The 18227-nt window shown below is 42.8% G+C and overlaps 1 protein-coding gene across 1 annotated transcript in view; it reads left to right on the top strand.

Moving 5' to 3' along the window:
• Positions 1–9771: 9771 nt before the first annotated feature.
• Positions 9772–18227, top strand: part of LOC116739892 (cytochrome P450 3A29-like) — a 29060-nt gene continuing 20604 nt past the window's right edge. The window contains exons 1-4 of the mRNA XM_032604774.1: positions 9772–9920; positions 10437–10530; positions 12411–12463; positions 14859–14958. Of these exons, the coding sequence (XP_032460665.1) occupies positions 9850–9920; positions 10437–10530; positions 12411–12463; positions 14859–14958 (318 nt within the window). The 5' untranslated portion in view covers positions 9772–9849. The remainder of the gene's footprint in view (positions 9921–10436; positions 10531–12410; positions 12464–14858; positions 14959–18227) is intronic.

Raw genomic sequence — 18227 nt, 5'->3', positions numbered from 1 at the left:
GATCTCAGGGGAAGGGAATGAGGGGATCTGGGTGGGCAAGGGGAAAAGCTGGGTGAAGATGTGCTCTCTGTGGAGATTGATTCCATAGGAAGCCTGAAAGACATTTGTAATAGAGTAGATCCCACTTGGAGGCACAGGCCAGCCTTTTGTACCCCATCATAGACTGGTCTTCTTATCCCCCAGGAGGCACAAGCTCCCAGCTGAAGTGGCTTCAATTTGGCCCCGGGAGGTTCTCTAGAGAGCAGGGCAGCCTTTAATCAGTAGCAGCTGATACTCCCAGTAACTGGGGGAGGAACTTGCAGCTCAGGGTGAGGGATCTGGTAACTGCCTGGAAGTCCTGGCTGAATTTCATGAATACACGGTGTCTGTAAGGAGGGAATGAACTCTCTTGATTCTTCTTGTTTGTTTATTTTTTCCCTTGGGATCTGTCTTTGCTCGCCAGCAATGGACTCAAGTTTGGAAACTTTTCAGAAACAATTTTTGCCCCAGGGTAGGAGGAGGAGAGTGGGAGGGACATCACCCCAGGGGACTTTGAGGTCCTACAGAGGTGGGGCGAAGTGGGGCTGGAGGTCCTGCTCTGGGCCCTGAGCTCACACAGCTGGACGGACACCCCCAGCCCCAGTTAGAATCCAGGAACTAATGTCCTGAACATTTATGATTCAGTGTCTCCACACACAGCAGGTGGTAAGAGGAGCCATTTAAACACAACAAGGAGGAAAGAAATGAAGAGTTCACGTTCAGCAAACTCCCAACATTTTAATGATTTTTCACTACAGCTTCAGCTCATGTCTCCTCCTCTTGCTGACAGAAGATACATTCCATAATTTGTGATTACGCTATAATTCTTGTCCTTTTTAGCACTAGTTGAACAGTTTATGAGCTCACAAGAGTGAACGTTTCTAGAGGGTCTGCTGAGGGTCAGTTATCTGATGGACAAGGTCACATGTTCTCTTCACTCAAAGCCACCAGGAGGCCGACTTGCAGATCAGGCCCCAAAACCTTCAGGTCAGGGACCAGGGTCTGGTCTGATCTGGGCTCCTTGAGGAGGGAAAGACATAATTATGAATGCTCATTTTATAGATTAGGCAACTGAGGTTGAGAGGGTTTAAATAACTCACCCAGCGCCTGATATCAGCCACATTTTGTGGATCCCTACTAGCCAGCTGTCTACACAACAGGAGCATAGATGTCCCTGGAGTCCATAGGAAGCTAAGGGACCTCCTGGGGCAGGTTCCCATCCGTACCCTTTCCTCCCCGCTTTCCCCGTCTATCCCTGGCAAATTCGTACAGATTCTTAACCATTTGGACGTTTTGATTTTGTGGTTACAAAAAGTCAAAATTTCAGAAATGTTACTGCATCACAGCCACTAGGATGGCTATAAAAAATAAGGTAAAAAGCAAGTGTTGGTGAGAATATGTAGAAATTGGATGGCTCATTCATTGCTGGTGGGGTTGTAAAGTGGTGCAACAATCACGGAAAATGTTTGGCCACTCCTCAGCAAGGAAAGCATAGAATTACCATGTGACCCAGCAACTGCACTCCTGGGGAGATGACAGGATTGGAAACAGTTTCTCAAAACCAGTACATGTATCTTCATGTTCATTGCCACACTATCCACAAAAGCAAAAGGTTGGAAACAAGGAAAATCCACGGATGAATGGATAAACAAATGGTTGTATATGTTGTATACAGTATGATGAAACAAACTTATTTTTAACGCAAGACAAGAAAAAAATTTTTCATACATTAACTTCCCTCTCTGGGGGCTTCCCTGGTGGCACAGTGGTTGAGAGTCTGCCAGCCGATGCAGGGGACACGGGTTCGTGCCCCGGTCCGGGAGGATCCCCCATGCTGCGGAGCGGCTGGGCCTGTGAGCCATGGCCGCTGAGCCTGCGCGTCCGGAGCCTGTGCTCCGCAACGGGAGAGGCCACAACAGTGAGAGGCCCGCGTACCGCAAAAAAAAAAAAAAAAAATTCCCTCTCTGCCGGGACTTCCCTGGTGGTCCAGTGGTTAAGACTTTGCCTTCCAATGTAGGGGGTGTGGGTTGGATCCCTGCTGGGGAGCTAAGATTCCCACATGCCTAGAGGCTAAAAAACCAAAACAGAAAACAGAAGCAGTATTGTAACAAATTCAATAAAGACTTTAAAAGCGGTCCACATCAAAAGAGAAAAAAATCTTTAAAAATTCCGTCTCTGCCATTTGGGCCACGCTCCCCCTTTAGAGTGCATTGTGCGTGTGCATTAACCAGACCTCCTTAGAAGACACAGGAATGCCTGCTTCATTGTCAAGAGCAATTTTCTCTGGTGCCAGCAAGATAACTCCTTAGAGATAACAATCCTTTTAGTCTTGTAAGGGGTTGTAATGTGCAGATCTGGCTTGTGTAAACTGTCAGTATGTCATCTGATGTATAACCCCCTTTTTTTTTTTTTTTTTTGCAGTACGCGGGCCTCTCACTGCTGTGGCCTCTCCCGTTGCGGAGCACAGGCTCCGGAAGCGCAGGCTCAGCGGCCATGGTTCACGGGCCCAGCCGCGCCGCGGCACGTGGGATCTTCCCGGACCAGGGCACGAACCCGTGTCCCCTGCATCGGCAGGCGGACTCTCAACCACTGTGCCACCAGGGAAGCCCTGATGTATAACCCTTTGACTCAAAAACTTACATAACTGTGCTTTGACCTCTAATGGTTGAAACGGTCCTCAAAGCTTTCTGAAAGATTGTCTCCCAGGTTATGATCCTCAGATTGGCTCGAATAAAATTTTCTATTTCTTTCTTAGATTGACTATTTTTTTAAGGGAACTTTTAATTTTTATTTATTTATTTATTTGTTTATTTTTGGCTGCATTGGGTCTTCCTTCCTGCACTGGTGTTCTTTAGTTGCAGTGAGCAGGGGCTACTCTTCCTTGCAGTGTGCAGGCTTCTCTTGTTGCGGAGCACGGACTCTAGAGCGCAGGCTCAGTAGTTGTGGCGCATGGGCTTAGTTGCTCTGTGGCATGTGGGATCTTCCAGACCAGGGCTCGAACCCATGTCCCCTGCATGGGCTGGCAGATTCTTAACCACTGTGCCACCAGGGAAGCCCTAGATTGACTGTTAATTAATTTTTTCATAAACAAATAGAATAGTATTCAGCCATCAAAGGAGTGAAGTACTGATGCATGGTGCAAGAGGGATGAACCTTGAAAATGTGAATGAAAGAATCCAGACACAAAAGGCCACATATTACATGAATCCATTTATATGAAACATCTAGAACGTACACTGATGGTTATCAGGGCCTGGGGGGAGGAGAGTGGAGAGTGTGTGCTTAATGGGCGCAAATTTGATTTTGGTGTAAATGGCAATATTCTGGAACTAGATAGTGGTGTAGGTAGCACAACATTTTGCATGTGCTAAACGACACTAAATTGTTCACTTTAAAATGGTTAATTTTGTGCCATATGAGTGTTACCTCAGTTAAACTTTTCAAATCCCAGGACTGTACCCTATCAAGTACAAGACAGGTCACTATGGTGCCTGCAAAGCCCAATAGCTCTTTCCAGAGGCCTTGCACGCTCTCCAGCCCCCTGTTGACCAGACCAGGGTGAGACATTGACCCTAGAAGCAGAGGATCCCTGTCTTGGCCTGGGATCTGATCACTCCTTTATTAGCAGTAAGAAAGTTGGCTTGATTTAGACCCTGTCTTTTTCAACCAAGAAATGAGAAGCATACTCAACAATGATAATGATGGTAAGGTGGGCCACTCTCACATCCTGAGATGCCCTCTCCCCTTCTCTCCTTCTGGCCAAGTGCATGAGGAGATGGGATCAAGACAAGTCTGAAGAAGCCACTCTTGGCCAGATGAAGAAGAGTCTTCAGATACTACCCTGAGGCACTTAGATTTTATCTTGGGGATGATGGGAGTGTTTGTAGGGATTTGAACCACAGAGGAATGTTACAAGAGCTGTGTTTTACCAGGCTCTGTCGGGTGGCTTAAGAAGGGAATTCCCTGGATGAGGCCAGCACAGAGTCAAGCAAAACTTGTTAGGAAGTTACTGCAGCAATGAGGAGAGACCAATGCTTTTCCTTTCTTTTCCAACATGCCCCAAGACCCTCGTTTTTTTCCTTCATCTTACTCTTCCTATTTCGTTCATTCCTTTCCATATGGTTGTCCGATATTTGCCTCTGTTCTCTGATTCCTCTTTTACTCCTTTTCATCACTTTTTACTTTCTGCTCTCCTGGAAACCCAAATGATTCTGATTGTGACATGTCTGAACCGTTTGCTACATCCTCTAACTGCTGACACCAAAAGTGCAGTGAATACCCAACTTAGTAACGGGTAGAAGGATGTGCATATCGTTTTTGTAGTCACAACCAGCTGTGCAGCATTTGGAACAAGAGTGGAAGCATGATGGGATGTGTGGCAGGAAATATTTATCCCATGGGAAGATGACATAACCTGCAAAGTTATTTCAGGAGGCCCCTTGAATCTCAGCAAACAAGCCATAGGCACAATTTAGAATCGCAAGATCTGGCTCTGTGATATGGATTCATGGTTTAATTGCTTGGGCGGGACTTTTCTCCACCCTGAGCTTCTATTTCCACATCTGTCAAGGGGGAATTAAATAATCCCAATACTGCTTATCTCACAGAGTCTTCACGAAGATCAATTAAGAGAGACATGAAAGAACTTTATACGGTGTACAGGGTGGTAGAGATGTTAGTGGCTAGTTTATCAGGAAAGAGACCCTCCAGGATGGAGTAGAAAGTGAGCAGCCCTGAGGATGTCCTCCTCTTCTTCCCTTTGCTGTGAAGTCTATGGAAGTGCTTCTGCTTCGGGGCATGGGGGAGGGGCTTTCTCTATGGTGCAGTGTGTGTGGGTCTTAAAAAATATTCTCCTACCTCACCCCAGCTCTCATCGATGGGCTTGCAAGGGGACATCACCTTGTCTCTGGTTTGGGGCAGAGCACTGGTCACCACCCTCTTGGAAGATCCGGGTTTTAGTGATAGGCTCCCATTAAATTCTTGGGCAAGGCTGAGCCTGGTTTAATTTAAGACCTTGGGCTCTAAAGCTAGATAATCTAAATTTGAATCCCAACTCTGTGAGTAATCAGTGATGCATCCTTGAGTGGTCATGTCCCAGCTTGCTCATTTGTAAAAGAGAGATCATAACAACACCTACCTCATGGGCTTGTGTGTTGGGGGGGGGGACTGAATCACTTAATGAAGGCTGAGTACTTACAACACGCAAGAGGGAAGAGATATGGGAACATATGTATATGTATAACTGATTCACTTTGTTATAAAGCAGAAACTAACACACCATTGTAAAGCAATCATACCCCAATAAAGATGTTAAAAAATAAAAATTAAAAAAAAAAAGAATTGTTAGCTTTCCTTGCCTGAGGTTAGGTCTTGCTCTATGCGTGTGTGGTGTGTGTGTGTGTGTGTGTGTGTGTGTGTGTGTGTGTGTGTGTGGTGTATGCCCCTCTCTGCAGCCCCAGTTGAGAAACCACTCTAGAATTTAGAGCTCAAGACCTAAATGGTTGGTTGTCTTCTCCCAGGTCCATCCTATTCCATCTTGGCTCTCCATCTTGCCCTCAAGAACCCTTGGTTCCTGACTGGGCTGGGGGACTTGGGGACCCTCAATGACCTATAAGGGAGGAAGAATAATGGAGGGAATGTTTAGAAAATCCTCCACAGACACAGAGGCTGAGAGAGGCAGGCAGTGAAGGGACCACGTGGTTGAAATAAGTTCCTTTTAGATTAATTCTGGTCAATTTCCATCACAGACAGATGAGGAAACAGACCCAGGGATGCCCAAGGTCACACACTTCCAATGCATCAAGTTCTGCTTATTCTGTTGCCTTCATATCTTTCAAGGAGAACAGAGTTTAAGGAAAGAAAGAAAAGTCAACTATATCAATGGTAAGGGAGCTTAAGTAAGGGGTTCTTCTACGTCATAATACATGTCCTGATATGTAACTCAATACTTATTTGAGAAGTTATTTGTTTATGTCTCTCTCCCCTTTAAGTGTAGGCTTCATGAGAGCAAAGATTTTGACTTTTTTATATTCAGGGCTTGCCATGTGGCCTGAACGCAAGCATGGATCCCAACCAACATACAGTGACACTGGGGTGAGGTGCCCACCTCCTCTAAGGCCAGGACAGAATGTCCTGTCACTATCTCCCTACCCTTGATACTAGGAGACCCTGAAAAGTTGTCTACTCACCTCCCCAAGCCACCAAAACTTAGCTATCACCTGTTACCCTGAAATGGCATGCTCCATGCCATTGCCCTACTGAGAAGAATGAGGGCATGGGAGCAGAGATATAATACAAACACAAAATCTTGCTTTCATTGTTTGTACGCTCCAGGTTGTGACCTGTGAAATTTGAGTCTAACACACAAATCACTCCAGAGCAACACTGCCTCCCCATATGGTGGGCAATTCTTTCAGCCAGTGGACATCAGGACAGGCTTCCCAGAAGAGGAGCCACCTAGGCAAACAATATAAAAGGACAGGAATAGCAGACTGACAGTGCTTCTTGCATCACTGAGTCCCTGACACCCTGTTCACCTATTAGTGAGCCTAACGCCTCCCTGAGTGTTATTTGATTTTCAACTCCAGCTCATTGCTAAGGACTGAGAAGATAAGCCATTTATAGTTGTTTCTGAAACTTGTATAATTAGTTTACCTTGGCTGTACTATAACTACCTATTTGTCTCTGTCTTCAGCCTGAATACTGTCTGGATTTTAGTCATATTTGTGCCCTAGGCATTGAGAAAAGAGCTTTGAAAGTACATGACGAGCCCATTAGTACACAAACGACTAGATGAGAGACATGGGGTGTGGGGTGATCTTCAGGCACACATGTCTTCCTTCACAATCTTAGTATATACGTCGCTTCCTGTTAGGTCTTCCTGGCTGTGAATGAAGGGGCACAAAGATCGTGCCTTCTATTACTTCCCCTTGCAGAGCAAGGCTATTTGTATTGGTTAGGACGTGGTACTGGCTACATTTTATTCCCAGGAAATGACTATCCTATCGCCATTGGGATAGATTCCAACCAGCTGGACCGGCCCTGCGGTGAATAGGGCAGGTAATGGTCATAGAAGGCTTAGTGAGAAAATCATCATAGCCAAGTGTGTGTTTTGGAGGAAGATGAAATCGTATAGTTTCTATAAATGGTTTTGTTCTCAAGAAGAATAAGAAAGGCTGTGAGTTTAGTTGAGTGAATTAAGTTGTCAGTAGTTATCAGACAACACCCCAATCATCCCATGTGGGATGTATTTTATGTTCCTCTCAGTTGGGAACATAGGTTGATCCTACACACAAGACCCTTAGCGTCCTCATGACCTGCACCTATCTTTATTCCTGGTGAGGTGAGATAGAGTCCTTGGTTCTGGAGACCCATGGGGGAGCTCCTGGGCAGGGGTAGCCATGGAGATAGGAGCCAGATTGTAAACAATTTGCTGTTGTAGTCTTGGGTCTCACTATTTCCCATAGCGACCCTTATCACGAAATAGCAAACATTGAATACTGGCATCTCAGTGCAGAAGACTTGCCAATCTATCTTCATGTTAGCTTACATATGACAGGTTTTGATCAACAGCTGTTGGGAAGCCACCTGCAGTCACTAAGCCTCAGTCTCTACATCTGTAACCTGGGGGCTGTAACACGACCCTACTTAAGAGTGCCCAGAGAAGGTACCGAAAGAGGGCAGAAATGTATCAGAGTTTCTGAGACTTTCTATCCTACTTTTCCTGGGGATCATCTTCCAGTTTCCCAGGTATGTCCTTTGTCGGTATTCAAGCCTGCAGCCACTTCCCTCCTTCACTACCTCTCTGTAGGGCTCCATTTTTTTTTCAGAGATTCCAGAGGTATGCCACATACTAAGCATGGTTGTGTGTCTCACTCCCTCCACTTGGAAGCTGCTCTCAAGGAAGGAGACTGTATGGCTTCTAGCCCACACCCCAGCACAATACCTGCACCTGACATTCGCCCACTTGACCTTGAATCAACACACGAATGAATAGATGTATTCATGCATTTTACTTACCAGTGGCAGCTATGGATTTTAACAGGTGTCTCCTGGAGAAAGTCTGAACCCAAAGATGACAAATTATGATGGTAGAAATTTCATGCTACATGAGAAGTCCCCAAGGAAACAAAAGAAGGCAGGTGACATAGTTGGGACTTATTGCATTTTACCAATGAGACATCCACCCTCTCGGGCTGTTGTCCAGGAGCCCTGGGGACTTTCAAGTCAGAGGGAGGGAAAGAGTTGGTGAAAGGTGGGTATCACTTTCTGCAGAAGGACTTAAAGCGAGAAAGGATAAAGAGAGAAGGAAGTGCACAAGCACAGCTTAAATGTCTTGTGTTTCTGTTGAGTTTAAGAATCTTTGAGATTTTGTTTTTTACGTAATTCATGGTTTTCCAGGCCAAGCAATCCCAGGACCTGGGTCAGAATAATGACAATGAGGCCATGTAATTTCCAGACCCTCAATCCTCAGGTTTCTCTCATAAGGACTGGGGTGCGGGCTCACAGATGACACTGACCTCTAATATAATCCTCCTCCTTCCCAGGTCCTCATACCCATTATAAATTCCCTACTTGTCAAAAAGCAGGAAGCCATCTGCTCTGACCCCACTTTGCCCCATAGAAAAACCTCATACCATCTTTTTGGAGTCCTGTGTACTGTGTGTGCCACAACACTGGTGGATAAAGAGGTGGGGCCCACTTGGCTATCAGGCTGCTTTCTCCTCTTTACACCCATTGATCTTGGACTTGCAGCCTCTCCAGAGACTGCGGGCCATTCTTTGTTCTAGAATCTGTCTAACTTGCTGTCTAATGCGGGACTATCTGAGGGCAGGACAGGAATCAGCCTGAATCAGTACTCCTTAGTGCACCATCACCATCTCCTCCATATCCTGTCTCTCCCTCAGGAGCCCTCTTGTCAACAGAATCCTGATGGATCATCCTGAATGTGCAGGGATGGTGGCCGAGGTGCAGCCAGGCTCTCTTGTTGTAGTAATAATCCAGGAAGATGGTGTGGTCACCAAAGAGCCACTTGAAAAGGACATAGAGTAGCCCAGTGATCTTACCTCCACCAGCTCAAGTCCACCAAACTTTCTCATTCCCACTTGGCAGAAAGCACCGTCTTGGTTCCAGGGACATGATGGTGACGAACACCCAGACTGTGCACAAGCTCTCAATCTGGTGGGGGAACTAGGTAAGGAATCCAACAATGGTGATGGACATATTAAGAATTGTGTGCAGAGGACGGAAGTTCGCCAGATGAAGAAGAGGTTATATCTGTTCAAGGAAGTTGGTTAGGAAAGTCTCTAAAACAGTGGGTTCTGTCTGAGCTGGGATTTGAAGGATAAACAGGAGACTTATAGAGGAAACAAGGACATTTCTAGGCAGAGGAAACTGCATGGGTAAAGATCTGTAGACCTCGCTTGTTGGAAGAATTTCAGGTATTTTAAAGTGTGGACAGTTATGGAGACGAGGGTAGTTTAGAGGAGATACGGTCAGTGGCTTTATGTGAGTTTCTGTAAGTTGGGCTTACTGATAACACTGATTGAGTTGATATTGGATTGTCACAGATACCAACTCAAGGGAGGTCAAACTGGTGTGTACCTGATGCTTTGCCAACCATCAAGGCAGGGAGGGCTCATGCAGGTGGAGCACAGGTGGCCCTTCTACTGGCTGCAGCTCCAGCTCCACCCCCTTCCCAGAACATAAACCTTCCAGCCTCACTGCATCTCCGCTGGCCAGGAAGGGAAACTCCACACACAAAGGCCTGCAAAGAATAGCACACACAGCTGAAAAGAAATTCAAAGGAGGGAAACTCAGAGGAAAGTGGCCATGGACCTAATCTCAAGCTTTTCCACGGAAACCTGGGTTCTCCTGGCTACCATCCTGGTGCTTCTCTATATGTGAGTAACTGTCCAGGCTTGTCTCCTCTGTGATCTTGGACTTGGGGTGCTAATCAGGTCTCCCTTTCCTCGTCTGTTTTGAAGATCCAAGTTAATGGACCAGAAGTTGCTAAAGCTTTGGGTACTACCAAAAAAAACCTTTTCCCCTTTCTACCTAGAATGAGAATCTCCAAATCATGGAAGAGTCAAGTAACTAATAAACATGATTAATTCCCTGGAAGATTCCTGCCTCTTCTCGGGAACACTCAAATTGGAAACATTTATCAAGTATTCACTCTAGGATTGGGACGGTGAAGACTTCAGCTGCTTTTATCTAGTCATCATTACTTTTTATGGGTCTCACAGTGCAGGAGGGAAAGCAGGTGATGAGTGAATATCACTTTTGGAATCACTGTTATTAGTTATCACCTACATGTTACCTCCCTAGGTTGACTGTCCAGTTCTGAGTCAGTGACTGGCCAGCTCCAGCACTTACTACACAATCCCTGTGACCTGGTTTCCTCTTTCACTTTACAGATATGGGACTTATTCACATGGACTTTTTAAGAAGCTGGGGATTCCTGGGCCAACACCTCTGCCTTATTTTGGAAATATTCTGTCCTACCGAAAGGTGTGTGTTGTTTGAGCTCCAGCTTTGCTTCTTATGGTGGCAAATCTCAGCTGAATAATATAGTAAAACTGCCCCTCCTCAGGAGGAAGTTCTGAGGTTTCACACTTTCCAGAAATATCACGGGCCCCACCCAGCACATGGCCAATTTTACAACACACCTCTGTTTTTAGCTGTTAGGAGCCTCCGGTTTTGCGGCCTCAGCCCAGCTCTCTAGCTGATTCAGCACAGGACTTGATTTTCCACCCGGTGAGTATTGTGGAGAGGATTTTCTTTCTGCTAGGTGCAGATTCCCAGGAAGGCACCATCCCCCTTAGGAGAAAAGCATGAAGGGGGTGCCCAGCCATGACTCATTAAGCTGTGTACACTACAGTCAGACTTTCCTTTTGCTAGCATGTGCTGTGGGTACCCTTTTAAAAGAAATTCCTCCTGGATTGATTGGAAACTTCACTTTCTGAGGCAACCCTAGTACTCACCGTTGAGTAATTTGCACATACTTGAATTCCCTTGAGAACTGCTAACCCCAGCAGTTATTTCCATGCTCTAATCCACCTCTTGTACCGGTGACTATTTTGGAGATTTGAGAGATGGAACAAGAACTTTCTGCTTTACTTCCGTGTCTTCAAAGGAGGCACCTCATGGAGGAGTTTGAGCAGAGAGAGAGTATAACGGAGACTGGGTAGTGGTTGTCGTCGACTTCAGATATTTAACTACTAGATGAACTGTGGGTTAAAAAACAAAAAAACAAGGCAGAATTACTTACGGACAATCACTAGAGAGGACATGATTTGGCAAAATTATTAAAATTTTAATTTAACTGAACAGAATGTACTAGGTGGCATATGGACTATGAATTCTGGCTGAGCCTTGATATTAATCCAGCTCTGATGCCTTGCCCAGGGCCTGGCCCCTGAAATGAAGGTCATGAGCTACGTCCATGTGTCCAGGGGGCAGAGCCTTGTGTGCAGGCTGCTCTCTGGCTCAGATTTCCTTTCCTGCAGACATAAGCCTTGTTTCTCAGATCCTGATTCTCCCAACTGAGGTCTTCATTGTCTCATTACTGCCTGTGAACTTCATGAACTGTTTTCTCTCTGAAAAAGCAATAATTTATTTTCCACCTTTCCCGGATGAAACTCCTTAGTAGATGGACTCCGAGACCCACGTTTCTGGCACTTTCTTTTGCATCGTTAAACCATCAAATATCACAGCAGAAAGTTAGCTACAGGAAGGTTTTTGTTGTTGTTTGTTTTTAAGTTACAGAAGTGAAAAATCAGGGCAAGTGTTTTAATCGCACTGTCCTTTGTCCTTTGTGTAGTTGTGGTATCTCCCCATCTTTTCCGTGCTGAGCTGGAAAACTAGAAGGCGATCTACTTTGTCATTCATTCATTCACTCACTCACCACATGCCCTAGATGTTTTGTTTACTGCTAGATCCAAAGAAGTTACTGGCGCCTTAACTCCCTTATTCTGCTAGAATTCTAGAGGGGGCTCATGAGATAAATGAAAAGGCTGCTTAACTAGGAGATGCTTCAGTTTTCTCACTTGTCCCTGGAGGATTAACTCAGAGGGTTATGAGATTTTAGAGACAACACGGTGCTCAAGCAAAAGCCCTCAGAAAGACAAGGAATAATTAGTATTCATTGACAAGGGTAAGTGTTTAGTATCTACAATACTCAAAGAAAATTCGAGTGATTTTAAATTCTCCATTTCAAATATCTCCTCTATTTTGTCTTCTTTCCCTTAAGATGTCTCTGGATAAGTGTTTCCTTGCATTTGCCAGTGGGAAATAGGAAGCCTGATACCATGCGATTCAAGTAATTTTTGTCCTAATTAGAGGTAAAGTTCAATGCATTTAAACTAATAATCCAATTTTTTTTCTTGCAGGGTATTTGGGATTTTGACAATAAATGTTTTAAAAAGTATGGGAAAACGTGGGGGTGAGTACTCTGGAAACTTCCATCGCGTAGACTTGTTATGATGTGGCGCCCCCCCCCCCCCCCCCCCCCCCCCCCCGTGGTGTGGAGGACAATCTCAGTCCAGAGCTTCCTAGGATGAAGTCATCTATCGTAAAGCTTTGGAGCCTTGTTCTACCAGGGATCCCAGATGTCACCAGGTGTCCAGGTCCACAGTCTGAGTCAGGCCTGGAGAGTCACAGGTCATCACTTTGCTCCAGACTTTGAGGCCCAGGGACTCCTAACATCGCTTTATGTCCAGTACCTTGCTCTTCCCCCCTTCGCCATTTTTTCCTTCCTTGGGGCACCTTTAATTGCATAAAATGCATTATTCCAGAACATTCTAATATCTGCTTACAAATGTATGCTTTTATCGTCTCCCACGTGATTCACTTTTAATTAAAAACCAAAACTCCTTTACCTAAATTTTGGATTTAATATGTCCTTTTCAAAGAAGGACTCGGGTGTATAGGTAACAAGAAAAGGAAACCATTTCTGCTCAGCTTTTAAAAAATTTCTCTGCACTTATGTAGTTTAGTTTGTTGTTTTTAAGTCAAGACTTTTCAGTAGAAGTGTGTACTGGTATTGCTTTAACTACTCTATTCCTCTGACTTTGAAGAGATGTGGGATATTTCTAACCCAGAGTGTTTCCGATGGGCTGAAGGACTTGATGATTTTGTAGAGTGGCCCCAGCTGATTGCAGTGGCTGGTCTCTTTTGCAGCTGCTGGAGGTTTGGTGTGAGCAGCAGGAGAGGTGTAACGTGGTGACTATTTGCCAAAAGCAAGCGGGAGAAAGTTCTTCCTCACTGTACCTCTTCATCTTCTCTCATCAAGTTCTCAGAAACCATAGGGCTCTGCTGAGTTGCCATGACCCCAAAAGGCAACGTGATTGCGTGGAAAAACACATAGCACTGGATTGCCACTGGACCAGCTCCAAATGCCCCTCCAACATTTAGTACTTTTGAGCTCTGGATGGAGTCACTCTTTCATAGTAGATCCCAGTTCTCTTTTTAGAAAATGTTTCTCATGTTTAGGTGTAAATAAGAACCACCTGGGAGGGCTTTTTAAAAATTAAGCCTTGGGCCCCACCCGCCAGCAACACTGAACCTGGAGGATCTGGGATGGGGCCCAAGAATCTGAATTTTAACTCAGAGTGTAAGAAATACTAAGGCTGGAGTGATATCATGAGTATAAAGGGTTACCCCAAACCACTATCCCTTCTCCACCCAGGTGTTTTTGAAAAAACATGATGGGAAGAAGGGAAATCATCCAAGAAATATGGTCAGTCAGATGAAAAAGCAGATTAAGTGCCTCCTCAATCCCTTCTGTCACTGCTTCAACACTAAATGCACATGACACTCACTTAAACCCTCTCAGTTTTAGTTCTCATTCATTTTTATATGTGATCACAAAACCATTTGAAATTCCTGTGTGAAGTCAGAGGAATAATAGGTAACATGTAGAAAACCTTCCATTGTGTTCTAGCCATTGCAAACGATTGATAGAGGAAACAAAATGTCGGAAGACAGTGTGATTAACTTAGAGTCGGCCTCGTGCCAGTGGCCCATTCCCATGAACGGGCATCCTGACAGTCAGGAGATCAGGCCAAATTGGGATGTATCACATCTGAGGAGTCAGCTTTGTGTGGTACATGTGTCAAAAGTGGGCCTGCCTAGCTGCTGATGGATGTCACCTACATGGAGCCCTAGGCCCTCTTGGAACCCACGTCGAAGAATAAATATAAATAGTGAAAAGAAAATATTCTAAAAATGAATTTATACATGTTCCTCTGAATTACTTTATTCTCTCAGTCCTTTTGTTTCAAATCCTTGATGCTACCAAGGATATCTCCTTGTTATTTAAAATATGATTTCCTTTAAAAAAGTATAAAGTAAGCATATTTTTGAAAATAGAGCAAAGAAACCTTTCATAATCCTACTTTCACTTTTGAGCATTCTTAATCTTCTTCCATTTGCAGACACATTGTACATATTTATGATCAGTGTGTCTACAAGTTTCAGCTATTACATCATTGCATTTTTCATGCTTTTGATATATCTTCAAAAATGACAGAATGGGTGGACTCTCCGTAATTAATTATTTTTTTGTTTCAAGTTAATTAACTTGCCTTCAATTATTTACTAAGCTAACTTATGTTTTGATATGAAATATTTTAAAGCCCTACGAATTATGAAGTTGGTATAGGAAATACCCATACACACACCACCTAGACCTAACCCATGTTTTAATGTTATTTCTAACCATGATCTCTAGGAGTAGGGATTATGTAACATCTAGTTGAAAATCTGGACTTCTGGTTGTGGCTCCAGCTGCAGAAACTGGCTCATTAAGTTTAATCAGCTCTGTTTTCCCTACACAGGTTTTTTGATGGTCGACAGCCTGTGTTGGCTATCACAGATCTAGACATGATCAAAACAGTGCTAGTGAAAGAATGTTATTCTGTCTTCACAAACCGGCGGGTAGGCATGCACTTTAAATTTTTAATTAATTAATTATTAAATTTTCATCTTGAAATAATTATAAATTCACAGCATGTTCTCAAAAGAAAAAAATACATGTTATGTACCCTCGTCATGTTTCTCCCAATGATAATATCTTGAAAAATTATAGTACAGTATCAAAGCAGGAAATTGACATTGATTCTATCCACAGAGCTTATTCAGTTTTAATCAGTTTTTTGTGCACTCATTTTTGCGTGTGTGTTGCTGTATGAAAATTTATCATGTATTTATGTTTGTGTAACTACCTCCATCAATATACAGAACTGTTCCATCACCATAACGTTCCCTCCTACTATTCTTTTATAGTCACCGTGAGTACCTTGTCTTTTCCTCTCATCAGGGTCTTTAGCACAGCAAAAAATTTTTTTTTTTAATTTTGATGAGGCCAATTTTGTCTTTTATAGGTTGTACCTTTGATGTCAAGTCTGAAACCTCTACCTAGTCCTAGGTTCCAAAGTTTTTCTCCCTTATTCCTCTAAACAGTATATAGTATTATGTTTTACATTTAAGTCTATGATCTTTTTTTTTTTTTTTGCGGTACGCGGGCCTCTTACTGTTGTGGCCTCTCCCGTTGCGGAGCACAGGCTCCGGACGCGCAGGCCCAGCGGCCATGGCTCACAGGCCCAGCCACTCCACAGCATGTGGGATCCTCCCGGACTGGGGCACGAACCCGTGTCCCCTGCATCGGCAGGCGGACTCTCAACCACTGCGCCACCAGGGAAGCCCAAGTCTATGATCCATTTTGTGTTGATTTTTGTATAACATGTGATGCTTAGGTCATAGTTCTTTTGTCTTTGGGGTTTTTTTTGGGGTTTTTTGCCTGTAAATGTCTGCGCTGTTCCTCCACCATTTGTGGAAAGATTCCTTCCTTCATTAAATAGCTTTTGCACCATTGTCAAAAATCATTAGGGCCTATTTCTGTGGGTCTATTTCTTACTCTCTGTTCAGTTCATTGATCTATGTATCTATCCCTCCCCCAGTACCTCACAATCTTGATGACTGTACTTGCACAGTAAGTCTTAGCAAGTAGAATATCGCTCCCACTTAATATTTTTCAGAATTGTTTTAACTATTTTAGGTCCTTTGCCTTTCCCTACAAATTTAGGATAAGCTAATCTATGTTTGCAAAATACTTGCTGAGGTTTTGATAAGAATTGAATTAACCCTTACATCAACTTGGGGAAAATCTATATTTTTACTAGGTCACATCTTTGAATCTATGAACATAGTATTGTTTCTCAATTTATTCAGGCTTTCTTTGATCATTTCACAGCAGTTTGTAGTATTCAGCATGAGATTTCATACATGTTTTGTTTTATTTACACCTAAATTATTTCATTTTCTTTAGAGTGATTGTAAATGGTACTGTGTTTTAAATGTGTTGTCACATATTCATTGTTATCATATAGAAATGGGGTTGAGTTTTGTGTGTTGATCTTATATGCTGTTAACTCGCTCAGGTCATTTATTAGTTCTAGAGGTTTCCCTATTATTTCCTTGAGAATTTCTATACTGACAATTATGTCAACTGAAAATAGGAACACTTTTTTCTTTTCCAATCGGTATGCCTTTCATTTATTTTTCTTGTCTTGCTGCACTAGCTAGAACTCACTGCACTAGTTCAAACTTTTTATAATGTAGGAAACGAATGGTGCATTTTTCCTGAGCTTTCACCACCTAAATTTTTTTATTTGTTTATTTTGGACAAAAGAATTGTATATACTCAAAACATGATGCTTTGATATATGTATATGTTGTGAAATGATTACCACAGACTAATTAACACATACATCCCCCCTCATGATCACCTTTTGTGTGTGAGTGGTATGAACGTTTGAGATCTACTCTTTCAGTAAATTTCAAGTGTGCATTACAGTATTATTAACTAGAGTCACCATACTGTAAATTAGGTCTCCATTTATTCACCTGATAACTGAAAATTTGTACCCTTTGATCAATATCTTCTCCCCTTCCCCCTGCCCCATCTCCCACTAGCCTCTGCTAAGCACCATTCTTCTCTATGTTACTATCAGTGTGAATTTTTTGGTTTTTTTTAGATTCCATGTATAAGTGAGATCATGTGATATTTATCCTTCTGTGTCTGGCTTAATTCACTTAGTGTGTTGTCCTCAAGGTTCATCCATGTTGTAGCAAATGGCAGGATTTTCTTTTTTAAAGCTGAATAACATTCCATTATATATATAATTATTCACACACACGCACACATTTCTTTATCCATTCATCTGTTCATCTACATTTAAAGGGATTGTAGGTCAGACTTACTGTTGCCATTTTCTTAATCCAGGTGTTTCATAGATTCTTTGTGTCTTCCTTTTCTCTTCTTCTTGTCTCCTTTGTTATTTCATGATTTTTTTATAGTGGTATCTTTGATTCCTTCCTCTTTATCTCCTTATCAACTATAGGTTTTACTTACTGGTTAGTGAAGCTTACAGAAAACATCTTATACATACATATAACAGCCTATTTATTCTCATTCAAAAGCTGAATGTTTTTACTCTCCCTCCCCTACTTATTTTATGTTTTTGATGTCATAGTTTATAGTTGATCCTTGAACAGTGTTGGGGTTAGGGGTGCTAACCTTCCCTGTAGTCAATTTGCATATAACTTATAGTCCGTCCTCTGTTATGTGGTTCCTTTGTATTTGAGGTTCCTCGGTCCGTGGTTTCATATCCACAGATTCAACCAATCATGGATCATGTAGTACTGTAGTATTTACTATTGCAAAAAATGCACCTGTAAGTGGACCTGCATAGTTCAAGCCTGAATTGATTAAGGGTGAATTGTACATCTTTTTATATTGTGTATCTATTAACAAATTATTTTAGCTATACTTTTTAAAAACTCTTTTGTCTTTTAACATTTACCCTAGAGTCATAAGTGACTTGCACACCACCATTACAATATTACTGTATTCTGAATTTGACTGTATATTTACATTTACTAGTGAGTTTTATTATTTCATATGATTTCATATTACTAGTTAGTGTTCTGTCTTTTCAGCTTGAAGACCTTCCTTGTAAGGCTGTTCTAGTAGTGACAAATTCTTTCTGCTTTTGTTTGTCTAAAAATTTCTTTATTCCTCCCTCATTTCTGAAGGATCCCTTTTTTGGGAAAAGTATTCTTGGTTGGTTATTTTTTCATTAAATGTTTTATATATTTTAACAATGAACTCATTTGGACCTGGGATATTTTATGGAGAGATTTTA

The sequence above is a fragment of the Phocoena sinus genome, chromosome 15, assembly GCF_008692025.1.
Source record: "Phocoena sinus isolate mPhoSin1 chromosome 15, mPhoSin1.pri, whole genome shotgun sequence".
In the NCBI taxonomy this organism is placed as follows: Eukaryota; Metazoa; Chordata; class Mammalia; order Artiodactyla; family Phocoenidae; genus Phocoena; species Phocoena sinus.
This window is presented reverse-complemented; position numbering and strand designations above follow the sequence as displayed.